Here is a 14,357-nt window from a genome sequence, read left to right as displayed (position 1 = left end):
CACTCCACGACACAGACAGCGCCACTGCTTTCTACAATGCCACTCTCGCATCAGCTATTGACTCTTGTGCATGGCAGAGCGCGACGAGTCAATAGGCAACCCTGGCACAACAACCTCACTAAACAGCTTTGACAAGCGTTCAGGGTTGCGGAGCGGCGTTGGAAGAAAACACATACCCAAGATGACTTCACTACATTCAAACAAGCAACGCTCGCATTCAAGTCAGCCCTCACCTCTGCTAAACAGGCCTACTTCACAACCCTCATATCTTCCCTATCCTACAACCCCGAACAGTTACTCCTCCGCCCTCCACTGCCCCCTCCGACCTTCCTCATCTTTGCTGAGGACTTTGCCACACACTTCAAAAATAAGTTTGACAAAACAAGGCAAGCCTTCATTGTCCGACCACCACAACCTCTTTTGTTTTCCAGACCATTGTCCTTCACCCATAACCTTCCTTCCCAACATCACGGAAGGAGACCTTACTCATCTCCTCTCCAAATCACACCTCACCACTTTTGCACTTGACCCCATCCCATCTCCTCCCCAACCTCATCCCCACACTCATCCCATCCCTAACCCATCTCTTCAACCTATCACTAACTTCTGGTACCTTCCCCACTGCCTTCAAACATGCCACATTCACTCCCATCCTCAAAAAACCATCCATCGACCCAACCACCTTGTCCAGCTATTGCCCCAGATCGCTGCTCCCATTTGCCTCCAAACTCCTTAAGTAACACGTTCACGCTGAACTTTCCTCTCACTTCTCATCTGACTCTCTCTTCTACAACTGACAATCCGGCTTCCGCCCCCACCATTCCACCGAAACTGCCCTTACCAAAATTACCAATGACTTACAGCCAAAGCTAACAGACAATTCTCTGTGCTCCTTCTTCTTGACCTGTCCTCTGCTTTCAACACAGTTGACCATTGCCTCCTACTACAGATCCTCTCTTCCTTTGGCGTCTAAAACCTTGCCCTATCCTGGATCTCCTCATACCTTTCTAGCTGCACATTTAGCATCTCCCACTCCCACACTACCTCCTCACTCCGCCCCCTATCTCTTGGGAGTCCCTCAAGGCTCTGTCCTAGGACCCCTACTCTTCTCAGTTTACACCCTTGGCCTGGGACAGCTCATAAAATCCCATGGCTTACAATACCATCTGTATTCTAATGACACCCAGATGTACCTTTGTGGCCCAGACGTCACCTCTCTGCTGTCCAGAATCCCAGCATGTCTATCAGCCATATCCTCCTTCTTCTCCTCCCGCTACCTCAAGCTCGGTGTGAACAAAACTGAACTCATCATCTTTCCCCCATCTCGCATATCTTCCCCACCTGATCTTTCTATCACAATAAATGACATCACACTTTCCCCTGTACCGGCAATCCGCTGCCTCGGAGTAACCCTTGACTATGCCCTGTCCTTCAAACCTCACATCCAAGCCCTCGCCACCTCCTGTTGCCTCCAGCTCAAAAATATTTCCAAAATCCGTCCATTCATCAACCCTCAATCTACTAAACTGCTTGTGCATGCCCTCATCATCTCCCGCCTTGACTACTGCAACATCCTCCGCTGTGGCCTACCTGCTAACACTCTCGCACCCCTCCAGTCCATCCTTAACTCTGCTGGGCGATTGGTTCATCTCTCTCCTCGCTACTCCTCTGCTACCCCCCTTTGCAAATCTCTTCACTGGCTCCCAATTGCCCAGCGTATCCAGTTCAAACTACTACCACTGACCTACAAAGCCAGCCATAACCTCTCTCCTCCATACATCTCTGAACTAATCTCCCGATATATTCCCTCACATAATCTCCGGTCCTCCCAACACCTCCTTCTCTCCTCCACACTTATTCGTTCCTCACCCAATCGCCTCCAAGATTTCTCCTGAATATCCCCCATCCCATGGAATTCTGTGCCTCAACATGTCCAATTATCCGCCACATTTGGATCTTTGAGACGGAACCTGAAAACCCATCTCTTCAAGAAAGCCTACCTTTTGCCATGATCCCGCTGCTTCCTCAATAACACCGGAGCTACTGCAACCCCCCCGACCTACTGTCTCTTTCCCCATTCCTGTAGAATGTAAGCCCGCAGGGGCAGGGTCCTCCTCCCTCTGTACCCGTCTATCATTGTTAGTTTTGTTTATTGTAAGTGATATCTGTATTTGGTATTTAACCCCTCCTTATGCATCAATGGCGCTATATAAATAAATAAGAATACTGGAAGACCCATGACCTAGGACACAAACCCAGCTTTCTGACACTGGGCCCTACATTGCCACCCAAAATCCTTTGGTAATTTTCAGATTTCATGATGCCTTGTGCCAGAGGCAGCAAAACAACCCCAAAGCATCTGTGAACCTCCACCATATTTGACTGTAGGTACTGTGTTCTTTTTTTTTTTGTAGACTTCATTCCGTTTTCAAATAGTAGAATGTCAGGCCCCCATTATAATTATATGGGGGACAAATGGTGGCATAGACCCCCTCTGATAATTTGTCTTGTGTAGTGGCCCCTTACCCCCTCTGCTCTGCTCTCTTTGTTCATACTCACCAGGGCAAAGGTCAGAGCCTAGGTCAATTGTGGCTTACAAGACTGTTTCAATCAGTTCCGGTCGCTTGTCTCCTCGATTTTGTTCTTGGCTCCTGATTGGTGGTTCCAAAACAATGTGTAAAGAATTGGCTAAAGGCAAGCTGTTCTGATCAGCCAGAAGTTGTCACAAGGGAAGATAGAGGACCAAGGAGAAGCCTGCAGAGAAGAGCTGCTCCAGAGCAATTTATCGTTGGCCGAAGAGGATGAAGTGATGGAGAGGAAGGAGGTCCGGCTTCAGAAGAAGGTGATCCAGGTGAGCAATCTCACCATGAAAACATGAAGGGGGGAAAGTAGGAGCGTATACTCGCCACTGCCAGCGCTGCGTGGTTGGAAGAAGAACCGCTCCAGGAAGAAGTCCCCGCCCAGCGTAAGATCAAAGGAAACATTGCGAGAACTCCGACATCAGCGAGCCAGAAGAGCCCAGCAGTGTCATCTAGACTCCGCAGACATAAAAGTGCGGTGGAGGCCCAGGGACGGACGTAGTGCTCCCGGTCTCCGGTTCATCCGGAGAGAGCGGGTAGAAGAGGCGCATCAGTAGCGATATGGGTCAGAATACCATTGGCTAAAGAAGATGAGGTTCTGGCCATGCACAGGAGAAGCAGTTATCCAGCCTTAAGGAGGACTGGCCGTTGGGAGTTACAGATCTAAGCTTTATATAAGGCCCGAATTGTTGACTTTAGATGAAATGTTCATTTCAGGTCCGCTAGTTATATGGATTATAGGCCATTCCTTCATTTTCCGGGCCCCAAATAGAGCAGCAAGGTGAAGTTACTCCGAGGAGGAATCCTTTGATTCCTCAGCAGTGAACGTTTTCTGGAGTGGTAAAAGGGGTCTGTGTTGGAATCGTCTCGGGAAAGCGTTAAAAACGTTACTCCAGTTATGGCCAACTCCAAATTTAGTAATGTTACATGGGGGCGAAATGATTTGGGGAAATCTAAGACCTTAGATTTGCTATGTGGGATGAAAAAATATATTGCCCTTTTTCAAATGTTTGTCCCCAAACATTTTGTATTTTCAGGAATTGTGCCAAGGCTGGCCTGGTCATCAGGGCGAAAACTGATTACTAGGGCTAGGGAAAGATTTCTACCTATACTGGCTGGTTTTTCATTCCTGTAATTAGATCTTTAAGGCTTTACACCGGGTTTCTGTCGCAGTGATGGAGGTCATTTGTCAGACATCGGGTTAGACCTTTTTAACCTTGGTTTGCAGAATTTAATAGAGAAGTGTCTGTGGTGTTTTTGGGGGGCCGAGCCTTGACATGTGGGATAATTGCCTGGCTTGTGCCAGGTGGATTTGGTAAATGGTGTGGTGATTCTTATATTTTTAAGGTTAGTTATTATATGTGAGTATAATTTTAAATAACTCACAATAAACCTAACGGCCTGTTTAATCCACAGATTAGTCTGTCCTTATTCTTTGAAGGTATCATTCTTACTATATAATTAGTGGGTCTTGTGCTGTCATGATGTGCATTACCAAAAAGCTCTATCGGCCTCATCTGTCCACAAGACGTTTTCCAGAAGGATTTTGACTTACTCACGTACATTTTGGCAAACTGCAGTCTAGCTTTTTTGTCTCTGTCAGCAGTGGGGTCCTCCGAGGTCTCCTGCCATAGCTTTTCATTCCATTCACATGTGGACGGGTAGTTCGCACTGACACTGATGTACCCTGAGCCTGAAGTACAGGTGCAATTTCTTCGGCACTTGTTTGGGGCTACTTATCCACTATCCGGACTATCCTGCATTGCATCCTTTCAGCAGTTTTTCTTCCGTTTAGGGAGATTATCTACAGAGCCATAGGGTGTAAACTTCTTGATTTATGTTGTGCACTGAGGACAAAAGAACATCAAGATCTCTGGAGATGGACTTAAAACCTTGAGATTGTTGAGAACCAAAATTGTTGAACAATATCAAGTCCTCAGACAGTTCTCTTCTCCTCTTTCTGTTCTCCATGCTTAGTGTGGCACACACAGTGCAAAGATTGAGGCAACTTCTCCCTCCCCTTTTTATCTGGTTTCAGGAGTGATTTTCATATTGCCTACACCTGTGAGTTTGAACGAGCATCACATGCTGGAAACTTGTCTACCTACAATTTTGGAAAGATGCCTACAATTTTTTCCTGCCCATTTTTGGGGCTTTGTGTTTCACAGGTGTGTCAGTTGTAATAGACAGTCACTCTGGATCTGGCTGTAGAAGGTCACTGCACTTGGCATTAGACGCCTTCATAACACCTCTGCCTTTAGGACCCAGCGGCGACCTCCCTCCTGCTTCTGATTTGACACACCCGTGCCTGCGAGTTAAAAACACTCCGTTTGCTCCAGGGAATCGCCGGTGATACTTCTATGTACAGGCTTGGAGCACTAGTAGTCAGCTAGCTGCTTCTCTGGTGCCCTTGGAGGACAGTTGGCGTTACTCCTCTGGTGTCTGCTCAAGCTAAGTTTATCCCCTTTGTCTACCTTGTTGTCTTTAGTTTTTAGGGTGGCTGACCAGTGCTCACCCCTCCCCCATCTATCTAGGACCAAGCTCTAGGGTCATGCAGGGTTTAGGGTCCTGCTCGGCGATAGCTGCAGAACCTATATAGGTCCGGTAGGGTAGGCAGGGTGTTATTAGATCTGCGTAGGGGTCTCCACTCCCCCTTCCCCTAGTGTTTGGGCTTCCTCCCCTCATCCCTTCGTGTTGCACTTAGTCTTTTCCACACCTTGTGTGAAATTCTATCCAATTTGCCTTTTTTTTCTGTTTTTTTTTTTTTTTCTGTTATTCCAATACCCACAAATGAAAAAAACCTGTGTATAACAAAGCATGTTGCAATGATTTCCTGAGAGAGAATTCATTTTCTGGAACAAATTCAAGGGTGCCAACACTTTCGGCCATGACTGTATAACATGGGTACAGGGGCACTCCACCGAATCACTTTGTATTTAGTATGTGAGGTTTAGCTGTATATGACAAGGTTATGGGGCATCCGCACATTCACTGTAATTTGATGGAGGACTGATTTTTTTTTACTCTGACCTCTCAGATCCCACAATGCTGACGGATATGATGAAGGGGAATGTGACTAATGTGCTGCCCATGATCCTCATCGGAGGATGGATCAATATGACCTTCTCTGGATTTGTGACAAGTGAGTGATGAAGAAGGAAGAGCAGGAGGAGGATGAATTGGAGGATGAAGGGGACGAGAAGTAGGCGGTGGATGAGCAGAAGTATGAGGATTGAGGAGTATGATGAGGAAGAGATCAATGGGGAGGAAGAGGAGGATGGGGAAGATGATCATTGAGGAGGATGAGTTCTGGATGAGGAGGAGCAGGAGGATGATGGGGGGGAGCAGGAAGTGGAGAAGGAGGATACCGACGAGGAGGAGTATGAAGTGGAGACTGAGAATGGCGTAGGATGAAGTGAAGGAGGATGGCAACGAGGCGTAGGACGAAGTGAAGAAGGAGGATGGGGATGAGCAGTAGGAAGTGGAGGATGAGGTGGAGGAGGAGGAGAATGGGGATGAGGATCTATAGCAGGAGGGTGATGTGGAAGAGGATGATCGTTGGGGAGGAGCGTAAAGAGGAGGAGGAGTGATAAGGAGGGGGAGGAGGATGAATGTGACTAGTAGGATGATGAAGAGTAGAATGAGGAGTAGGATGGGGTTGATGAATAGAAAGCGCAGAGGGATGGAGGATGAAGTGGAGGAGTAGGGACTGGAGGATAGGGGTGGAGGATGATGGGGAGGAGGATAAGGAAGGAAGGATGATAATTGGAGAGGTGGAGCAAGAAGATGAGGATGATGAGGCATAGGAGAAAGTGGGGGAGAAGGATGAAGGCGACGTGGAGGAAGATGAGGATGCAGGATGGCGATGTGGAGGAGGAAGATGAAGTGGAGAAGGAGGATGGTGACGAGGTAGAGGATGACAAAGTGGTGGAAGATGGCAACATGGGGGAGGATGGTGACGAGTAGAATGAGATCCTCTTCTAATTGTCTCATTCTCTGGTTGTTTTAGCTAAAGTCCCCTTCCCCCTCACCCTGCGCTTCAAGCCCATGTTACAGCAGGGGATCGAGCTGCTGTCACTGGACGCCTCCTGGTAAGAAACGCAGACTGTCCGGAGGTGCTCTGTTATTACATGGCTCAGCACCATCGCTGTGTTTCTACAGTCACCATGACCCGAGCGCCACATATGACACCACTCCTATCCACAACTCTCAGCACTTGCTACATAAAGAAGTCAATGTATTTCCTAAATATGGAAAATGCTAAAAACGTCCAACATGGTAGGAGGGAGCGACGTTGCCGGAGAGAAGACATCCGAGCACCGAGGGGGGGACAGACCTAGTGCAGATAGAAGAACACCATTGTAGAAGCAGAAAGCTGCGGAAAGGGACAATAAGAGCACAGAATTGTATCTGCATCATGGATGACACAGACCACGGCACAGCGGTGTGTGTGACGGCACCACATGTACAGGGAGATGTGTGACGACACCACATGTGCACGGAGATGTGTGACAGCACCACATGTACAGGGAGATGTGTGACGACACCACATGTACAGGGAGATGTGTGACGACACCACGTGTACAGGGAGATGTGTGACGACACCACGTGTACAGGGAGATGTGTGACGACACCACGTGTACAGGGAGATGTGTGACGACACCACGTGTACAGGGAGATGTGTGACGACACCACATGTACAGGGAGATGTGTGACGACACCACGTGTACAGGGAGATGTGTGACGACACCACATGTACAGGGAGATGTGTGACGGCACCACGTGTACAGGGAGATGTGTGACGGCACCACGTGTAGAGGGAGATGTGTGACGGCACCACGTGTACAGGGAGATGTGTGACGACACCACGTGTACAGGGAGATGTGTGACGACACCACGTGTAGAGGGAGATGTGTGACGGCACCACGTGTACAGGGAGATGTGTGACGACACCACGTGTACAGGGAGATGTGTGACGACACCACGTGTACAGGGAGATGTGTGACGACACCACGTGTAGAGGGAGATGTGTGACGACACCACGTGTAGAGGGAGATGTGTGACGACACCACGTGTAGAGGGAGATGTGTGACGACACCACGTGTAGAGGGAGATGTGTGACGGCACCACGTGTAGAGGGAGATGTGTGACGGCACCACGTGTAGAGGGAGATGTGTGACGACACCACGTGTAGAGGGAGATGTGTGACGGCACCACGTGTAGAGGGAGATGTGTGACGGCACCACGTGTAGAGGGAGATGTGTGACGGCACCACATGTACAGGGAGATGTGTGACGACACCACATGTACAGGGAGATGTGTGACGGCACCACATGTACAGGGAGATGTGTGACGACACCACATGTACAGGGAGATGTGTGACGGCACCACATGTACAGGGAGATGTGTGACGGCACCACATGTACAGGGAGATGTGTGACGACACCACATGTACAGGGAGATGTGTGACGACACCACGTGTACAGGGAGATGTGTGACGACACCACGTGTACAGGGAGATGTGTGACGACACCACGTGTAGAGGGAGATGTGTGACGGCACCACGTGTAGAGGGAGATGTGTGACGGCACCACGTGTAGAGGGAGATGTGTGACGGCACCACGTGTAGAGGGAGATGTGTGACGACACCACGTGTAGAGGGAGATGTGTGACGGCACCACGTGTAGAGGGAGATGTGTGACGGCACCACGTGTAGAGGGAGATGTGTGACGGCACCACGTGTAGAGGGAGATGTGTGACGGCACCACGTGTAGAGGGAGATGTGTGACGGCACCACGTGTAGAGGGAGATGTGTGACGGCACCACGTGTAGAGGGAGATGTGTGACGACACCACATGTGCACGGAGATGTGTGACGGCACCACGTGTAGAGGGAGATGTGTGACGGCACCACGTGTAGAGGGAGATGTGTGACGACACCACATGTGCACGGAGATGTGTGACGGCACCACGTGTAGAGGGAGATGTGTGACGACACCACATGTGCACGGAGATGTGCTCCATTACTGGTTGTCATCTGATTACATCCTCGGTGTTAATGACAGAGATGCACGCTGTATCCACCTTGTATCTCTATGGTGACTGCGCAGCGGTCCGGCGATCGTCCTGTGTTCTCCATCCTGGGACGTGGCCTCCTGTGTCAGTGATGCATTGTCACCGGACACCATGATCACCAGATCTCCTCTCCTCTGTGACCTCTTTCTGAGGGGCGACCTCCATGTATCCGTCCCCAACCACAGGCTCTGACCTGAAAACACGCATCACTGGCACAGTGGGGTCCATATCCGAGGCTGGACAGCACCGGAAGACCACCGAAACATCACTGAACATCTATAGTGTGCGGAGAAAGCGCGGGCTGATCGTCATCTCTTCATGATTGTGTCTGTCCTTTGTGAATTGCCCCCTATTAGGTGCAGTCAGGCGGGAAATGGACCGTTATAGAGGGAGTTGTGCCCCGCATCCAGCAGTCATGGGTGTCCGGCCGTCCCCTGTGCCCCGCGTCCAGCAGTCATGGGCGTCCGGCCGCCCCCTGTGCCCCACGTCTAGCAGTCATGGGTGTCCGGCCGCCCCCTGTGCCCCGCGTCCAGCGGTCATGGGTGTCCGGCCGTCCCCTGTGCCCCGCGTCCAGCGGTCATGGGCGTCCGGCCGCCCCCTGTGCCCCACGTCCAGCGGTCATGGGCGTCCGGCCGCCCCCTGTGCCCCGCGTCCAGCGGTCATGGGCGTCCGGCCGCCCCCTGTGCCCAGCGTCCAGCGGTCATGGGTGTCCGGCCGCCCCCTGTGCCCCGCGTCCAGCGGTCATGGGTGTCCGGCCGCCCCCTGTGCCCCGCGTCCAGCGGTCATGGGTGTCCGGCCGCCCCCTGTGCCCCGCATCCAGCGGTCATGGGTGTCCGGCCGCCCCCTGTGCCCCGCGTCCAGCGGTCATGGGTGTCCGGCCGCCCCCTGTGCCCCGCGTCCAGCGGTCATGGGTGTCCGGCCGCCCCCTGTGCCCCGCGTCCAGCGGTCATGGGTGTCCGGCCGCCCCCTGTGCCCCGCGTCCAGCGGTCATGGGTGTCCGGCCGCCCCCTGTGCCCCGCGTCCAGCGGTCATGGGTGTCCGGCCGCCCCCTGTGCCCCGCGTCCAGCGGTCATGGGTGTCCGGCCGCCCCCTGTGCCCCGCGTCCAGCGGTCATGGGTGTCCGGCCGCCCCCTGTGCCCCGCGTCCAGCGGTCATGGGTGTCCGGCCGCCCCCTGTGCCCCGCGTCCAGCGGTCATGGGTGTCCGGCCGCCCCCTGTGCCCCGCGTCCAGCGGTCATGGGTGTCCGGCCGCCCCCTGTGCCCCGCGTCCAGCGGTCATGGGTGTCCGGCCGCCCCCTGTGCCCCGCGTCCAGCGGTCATGGGTGTCCGGCCGCCCCCTGTGCCCCGCGTCCAGCGGTCATGGGTGTCCGGCCGCCCCCTGTGCCCCGCGTCCAGCGGTCATGGGTGTCCGGCCGCCCCCTGTGCCCCGCGTCCAGCGGTCATGGGTGTCCGGCCGCCCCCTGTGCCCCGCGTCCAGCGGTCATGGGTGTCCGGCCGCCCCCTGTGCCCCGCGTCCAGCGGTCATGGGTGTCCGGCCGCCCCCTGTGCCCCGCGTCCAGCGGTCATGGGTGTCCGGCCGCCCCCTGTGCCCCGCGTCCAGCGGTCATGGGTGTCCGGCCGCCCCCTGTGCCCCGCGTCCAGCGGTCATGGGTGTCCGGCCGCCCCCTGTGCCCCGCGTCCAGCGGTCATGGGTGTCCGGCCGCCCCCTGTGCCCCGCGTCCAGCGGTCATGGGTGTCCGGCCGCCCCCTGTGCCCCGCGTCCAGCGGTCATGGGTGTCCGGCCGCCCCCTGTGCCCCGCGTCCAGCGGTCATGGGTGTCCGGCCGCCCCCTGTGCCCCGCGTCCAGCGGTCATGGGTGTCCGGCCGCCCCCTGTGCCCCGCGTCCAGCGGTCATGGGTGTCCGGCCGCCCCCTGTGCCCCGCGTCCAGCGGTCATGGGTGTCCGGCCGCCCCCTGTGCCCCGCGTCCAGCGGTCATGGGTGTCCGGCCGCCCCCTGTGCCCCGCGTCCAGCGGTCATGGGTGTCCGGCCGCCCCCTGTGCCCCGCGTCCAGCGGTCATGGGTGTCCGGCCGCCCCCTGTGCCCCGCGTCCAGCGGTCATGGGTGTCCGGCCGCCCCCTGTGCCCCGCGTCCAGCGGTCATGGGTGTCCGGCCGCCCCCTGTGCCCCGCGTCCAGCGGTCATGGGTGTCCGGCCGCCCCCTGTGCCCCGCGTCCAGCGGTCATGGGTGTCCGGCCGCCCCCTGTGCCCCGCGTCCAGCGGTCATGGGTGTCCGGCCGCCCCCTGTGCCCCGCGTCCAGCGGTCATGGGTGTCCGGCCGCCCCCTGTGCCCCGCGTCCAGCGGTCATGGGTGTCCGGCCGCCCCCTGTGCCCCGCGTCCAGCGGTCATGGGTGTCCGGCCGCCCCCTGTGCCCCGCGTCCAGCGGTCATGGGTGTCCGGCCGCCCCCTGTGCCCCGCGTCCAGCGGTCATGTTTGCCCCATCCCTCTGCACAGCAGTGATCTGCCCCGGTGCGCACCGCTGATCGCTTCACTTCTCTCTGCAGGGTCAGCTCAGCCTCCTGGTACTTTCTGAATGTGTTTGGATTGAGGAGCATTTACTCACTGATCCTGGGCCAGGACAATGGTAAGAAGTGATCAGCAGCGCCCCCCACTGCCTGGGCTGTGATGCGCAGATCATTACTCACATCACAGTCTGACCCTCTTCTTCCTCTGCCTGGTGAGGACCATGAACGGTGGCAGGGCAGCGCGGTAGTGTGAAGGGGGATGATGGGAGGTGTAGTATCCCGTGTGTCATGTCTGGGGCGCAGGGGGACGATGGGAGGTGTAGTATCCCGTGTGTCATGTCTGGGGCACAGGAGGACGATGGGAGGTGTAGTATCCCGTGTGTCATGTCTGGGGCGCAGGGGGACGATGGGAGGTGTAGTATCCCGTGTGTCATGTCTGGGGCGCAGGGGGACGATGGGAGGTGTAGTATCCCGTGTGTCATGTCTGGGGCGCAGGGGGATGATGGGAGGTGTAGTATCCCGTGTGTCATGTCTGGGGCGCAGGGGGATGATGGGAGGTGTAGTATCCAGTCTTTCACGTCTGGGGCGCAGGGGGACGATGGGAGGTGTAGTATCCAGTCTTTCACGTCTGGGGCGCAGGGGGACGATGGGAGGTGTAGTATCCAGTCTTTCACGTCTGGGGCGCAGGGGGACGATGGGAGGTGTAGTATCCAGTCTTTCACGTCTGGGGCGCAGGGGGACGATGGGAGGTGTAGTATCCAGTCTTTCACGTCTGGGGCGCAGGGGGACGATGGGAGGTGTAGTATCCAGTCTTTCACGTCTGGGGCGCAGGGGGATGATGGGAGGTGTAGTATCCAGTCTTTCACGTCTGGGGCGCAGGGGGATGATGGGAGGTGTAGTATCCAGTCTTTCACGTCTGGGGCGCAGGGGGATGATGGGAGGTGTAGTATCCAGTCTTTCACGTCTGGGGCGCAGGGGGATGATGGGAGGTGTAGTATCCAGTCTTTCACGTCTGGGGCGCAGGGGGATGATGGGAGGTGTAGTATCCCGTGTGTCATGTCTGGGGCACAGGAGGACGATGGGAGGTGTAGTATCCCGTGTGTCATGTCTGGGGCGCAGGGGGACGATGGGAGGTGTAGTATCCCGTGTGTCATGTCTGGGGCACAGGGGGATGATGGGAGGTGTAGTATCCCGTGTGTCATGTCTGGGGCGCAGGGGGACGATGGGAGGTGTAGTATCCCGTGTGTCATGTCTGGGGCGCAGGGGGACGATGGGAGGTGTAGTATCCAGTCTTTCACGTCTGGGGCGCAGGGGGACGATGGGAGGTGTAGTATCCCGTGTGTCATGTCTGGGGCGCAGGGGGACGATGGGAGGTGTAGTATCCCGTGTGTCATGTCTGGGGCACAGGGGGATGATGGGAGGTGTAGTATCCCGTGTGTCATGTCTGGGGCGCAGGGGGACGATGGGAGGTGTAGTATCCCGTGTGTCATGTCTGGGGCGCAGGGGGACGATGGGAGGTGTAGTATCCAGTCTTTCACGTCTGGGGCGCAGGGGGATGATGGGAGGTGTAGTATCCCGTGTGTCATGTCTGGGGCACAGGAGGACGATGGGAGGTGTAGTATCCCGTGTGTCATGTCTGGGGCGCAGGGGGACGATGGGAGGTGTAGTATCCCGTGTGTCATGTCTGGGGCACAGGGGGATGATGGGAGGTGTAGTATCCCGTGTGTCATGTCTGGGGCGCAGGGGGACGATGGGAGGTGTAGTATCCCGTGTGTCATGTCTGGGGCGCAGGGGGACGATGGGAGGTGTAGTATCCAGTCTTTCACGTCTGGGGCGCAGGGGGATGATGGGAGGTGTAGTATCCCGTGTGTCATGTCTGGGGCACAGGAGGACGATGGGAGGTGTAGTATCCCGTGTGTCATGTCTGGGGCGCAGGGGGACGATGGGAGGTGTAGTATCCCGTGTGTCATGTCTGGGGCGCAGGGGGACGATGGGAGGTGTAGTATCCCGTGTGTCATGTCTGGGGCACAGGGGGATGATGGGAGGTGTAGTATCCTGTGTTTCATTCCCAGCTGCGGACCAGTCCCGGGTGATGCAGGAGCAGATGACCGGCGCGGCGATGGCGATGCCCGCTGACACTAACAAGGCGTTTAAGGTGAGTGCTGCCATCTTGTTGGCTGCGGCCCTGGGACCGGGCGATGGGGGATCCGCCGGCTGATTCCACAGTGCGCACACACCTGTCTCTCTCTCTCTCTCTCTGTTATCAGACGGAGTGGGAAGCGCTGGAGCTCACTGACCACCAGTGGGCGCTGGACGACCTGGAGGAAGAACTGATGGGGATGGACCTGAACTTTGAGGGGATGTTTAAGAGAGAACTGCAGACCTCCATGTTCTGAGTCGGTGGGCACCTACGGTAGAGAAGGATGGTGGTTGTAGTCTGCCTTCAGTTTCCCTGTGGGTCACTTCAGACCTCACCTGACCACTTGAGCATAGTCTGCGGCCCCCTCACTCCTGATTACAGTATGGAGACCCCGGGGCTGTAATGTCGGCCACATTCTGCTAATACTCCCATCATTGCTGGTTAGTAATTAGGTCATTGATTCCTGCTGTGAATCGGGGGCTCCGGTGGTCTCGGCCCCTTGTTTATCCTCAGTTTTTGTTACGTTATTTATCTCTAACCTAATAAATCTTTTATAATTACCAGTTGTTTGCCGTCGTCGTCCTGCGCGCGGGGGTCGCCTGCCGTCGTCCTGCGCGCGGGGGTCGCCTGCCGCCGTCCTGCGCGCGGGGGTCGCCTGCCGCCGTCCTGCGCGCGGGGGTCGCCTGCCGCCGTCCTGCGCGCGGGGGTCGCCTGCCGCCGTCCTGCGCGCGGGGGTCGCCTGCCGCCGTCCTGCGCGCGGGGGTCGCCTGCCGCCGTCCTGCGCGCGGGGGTCGCCTGCCGCCGTCCTGCGCGCGGGGGTCGCCTGCCGCCGTCCTGCGCGCGGGGGTCGCCTGCCGCCGTCCTGCGCGCGGGGGTCGCCTGCCGCCGTCCTGCGCGCGGGGGTCGCCTGCCGCCGTCCTGCGCGCGGGGGTCGCCTGCCGCCGTCCTACGCGCGGGGGTCGTCTGCCGTCGTCCTACGCGCGGGGGTCGTCCGCTGTTGTTGCAGTGGGATAACCTCCTGTAGTGCTGCTGCACAGATCTGACTAAGGCCATGTTCACACAC

At 56.3% G+C, this 14,357-nt stretch overlaps 1 protein-coding gene across 1 annotated transcript in view; it reads left to right on the top strand.

The window, feature by feature from the left end:
• EMC3 (ER membrane protein complex subunit 3) overlaps window positions 1-13,857 on the top strand; it is a 53,559-nt gene extending 39,702 nt beyond the window's left edge. Inside the window, exons 4-8 of the mRNA XM_073645215.1 lie at window positions 5,617-5,721; window positions 6,589-6,670; window positions 11,194-11,273; window positions 13,227-13,309; window positions 13,422-13,857. Coding sequence (XP_073501316.1) covers window positions 5,617-5,721; window positions 6,589-6,670; window positions 11,194-11,273; window positions 13,227-13,309; window positions 13,422-13,550 — 479 coding nt within the window. The 3' untranslated portion in view covers window positions 13,551-13,857. The remainder of the gene's footprint in view (window positions 1-5,616; window positions 5,722-6,588; window positions 6,671-11,193; window positions 11,274-13,226; window positions 13,310-13,421) is intronic.
• The last annotated feature ends 500 nt before the right edge of the window (window positions 13,858-14,357 follow it).

Source organism: Phyllobates terribilis, unplaced genomic scaffold (genome assembly GCF_046119375.1).
Source record: "Phyllobates terribilis strain yellow unplaced genomic scaffold, ASM4611937v1 Scaffold_8__6_contigs__length_399053987, whole genome shotgun sequence".
In the NCBI taxonomy this organism is placed as follows: domain Eukaryota; kingdom Metazoa; phylum Chordata; class Amphibia; order Anura; family Dendrobatidae; genus Phyllobates; species Phyllobates terribilis.
This window is presented reverse-complemented; position numbering and strand designations above follow the sequence as displayed.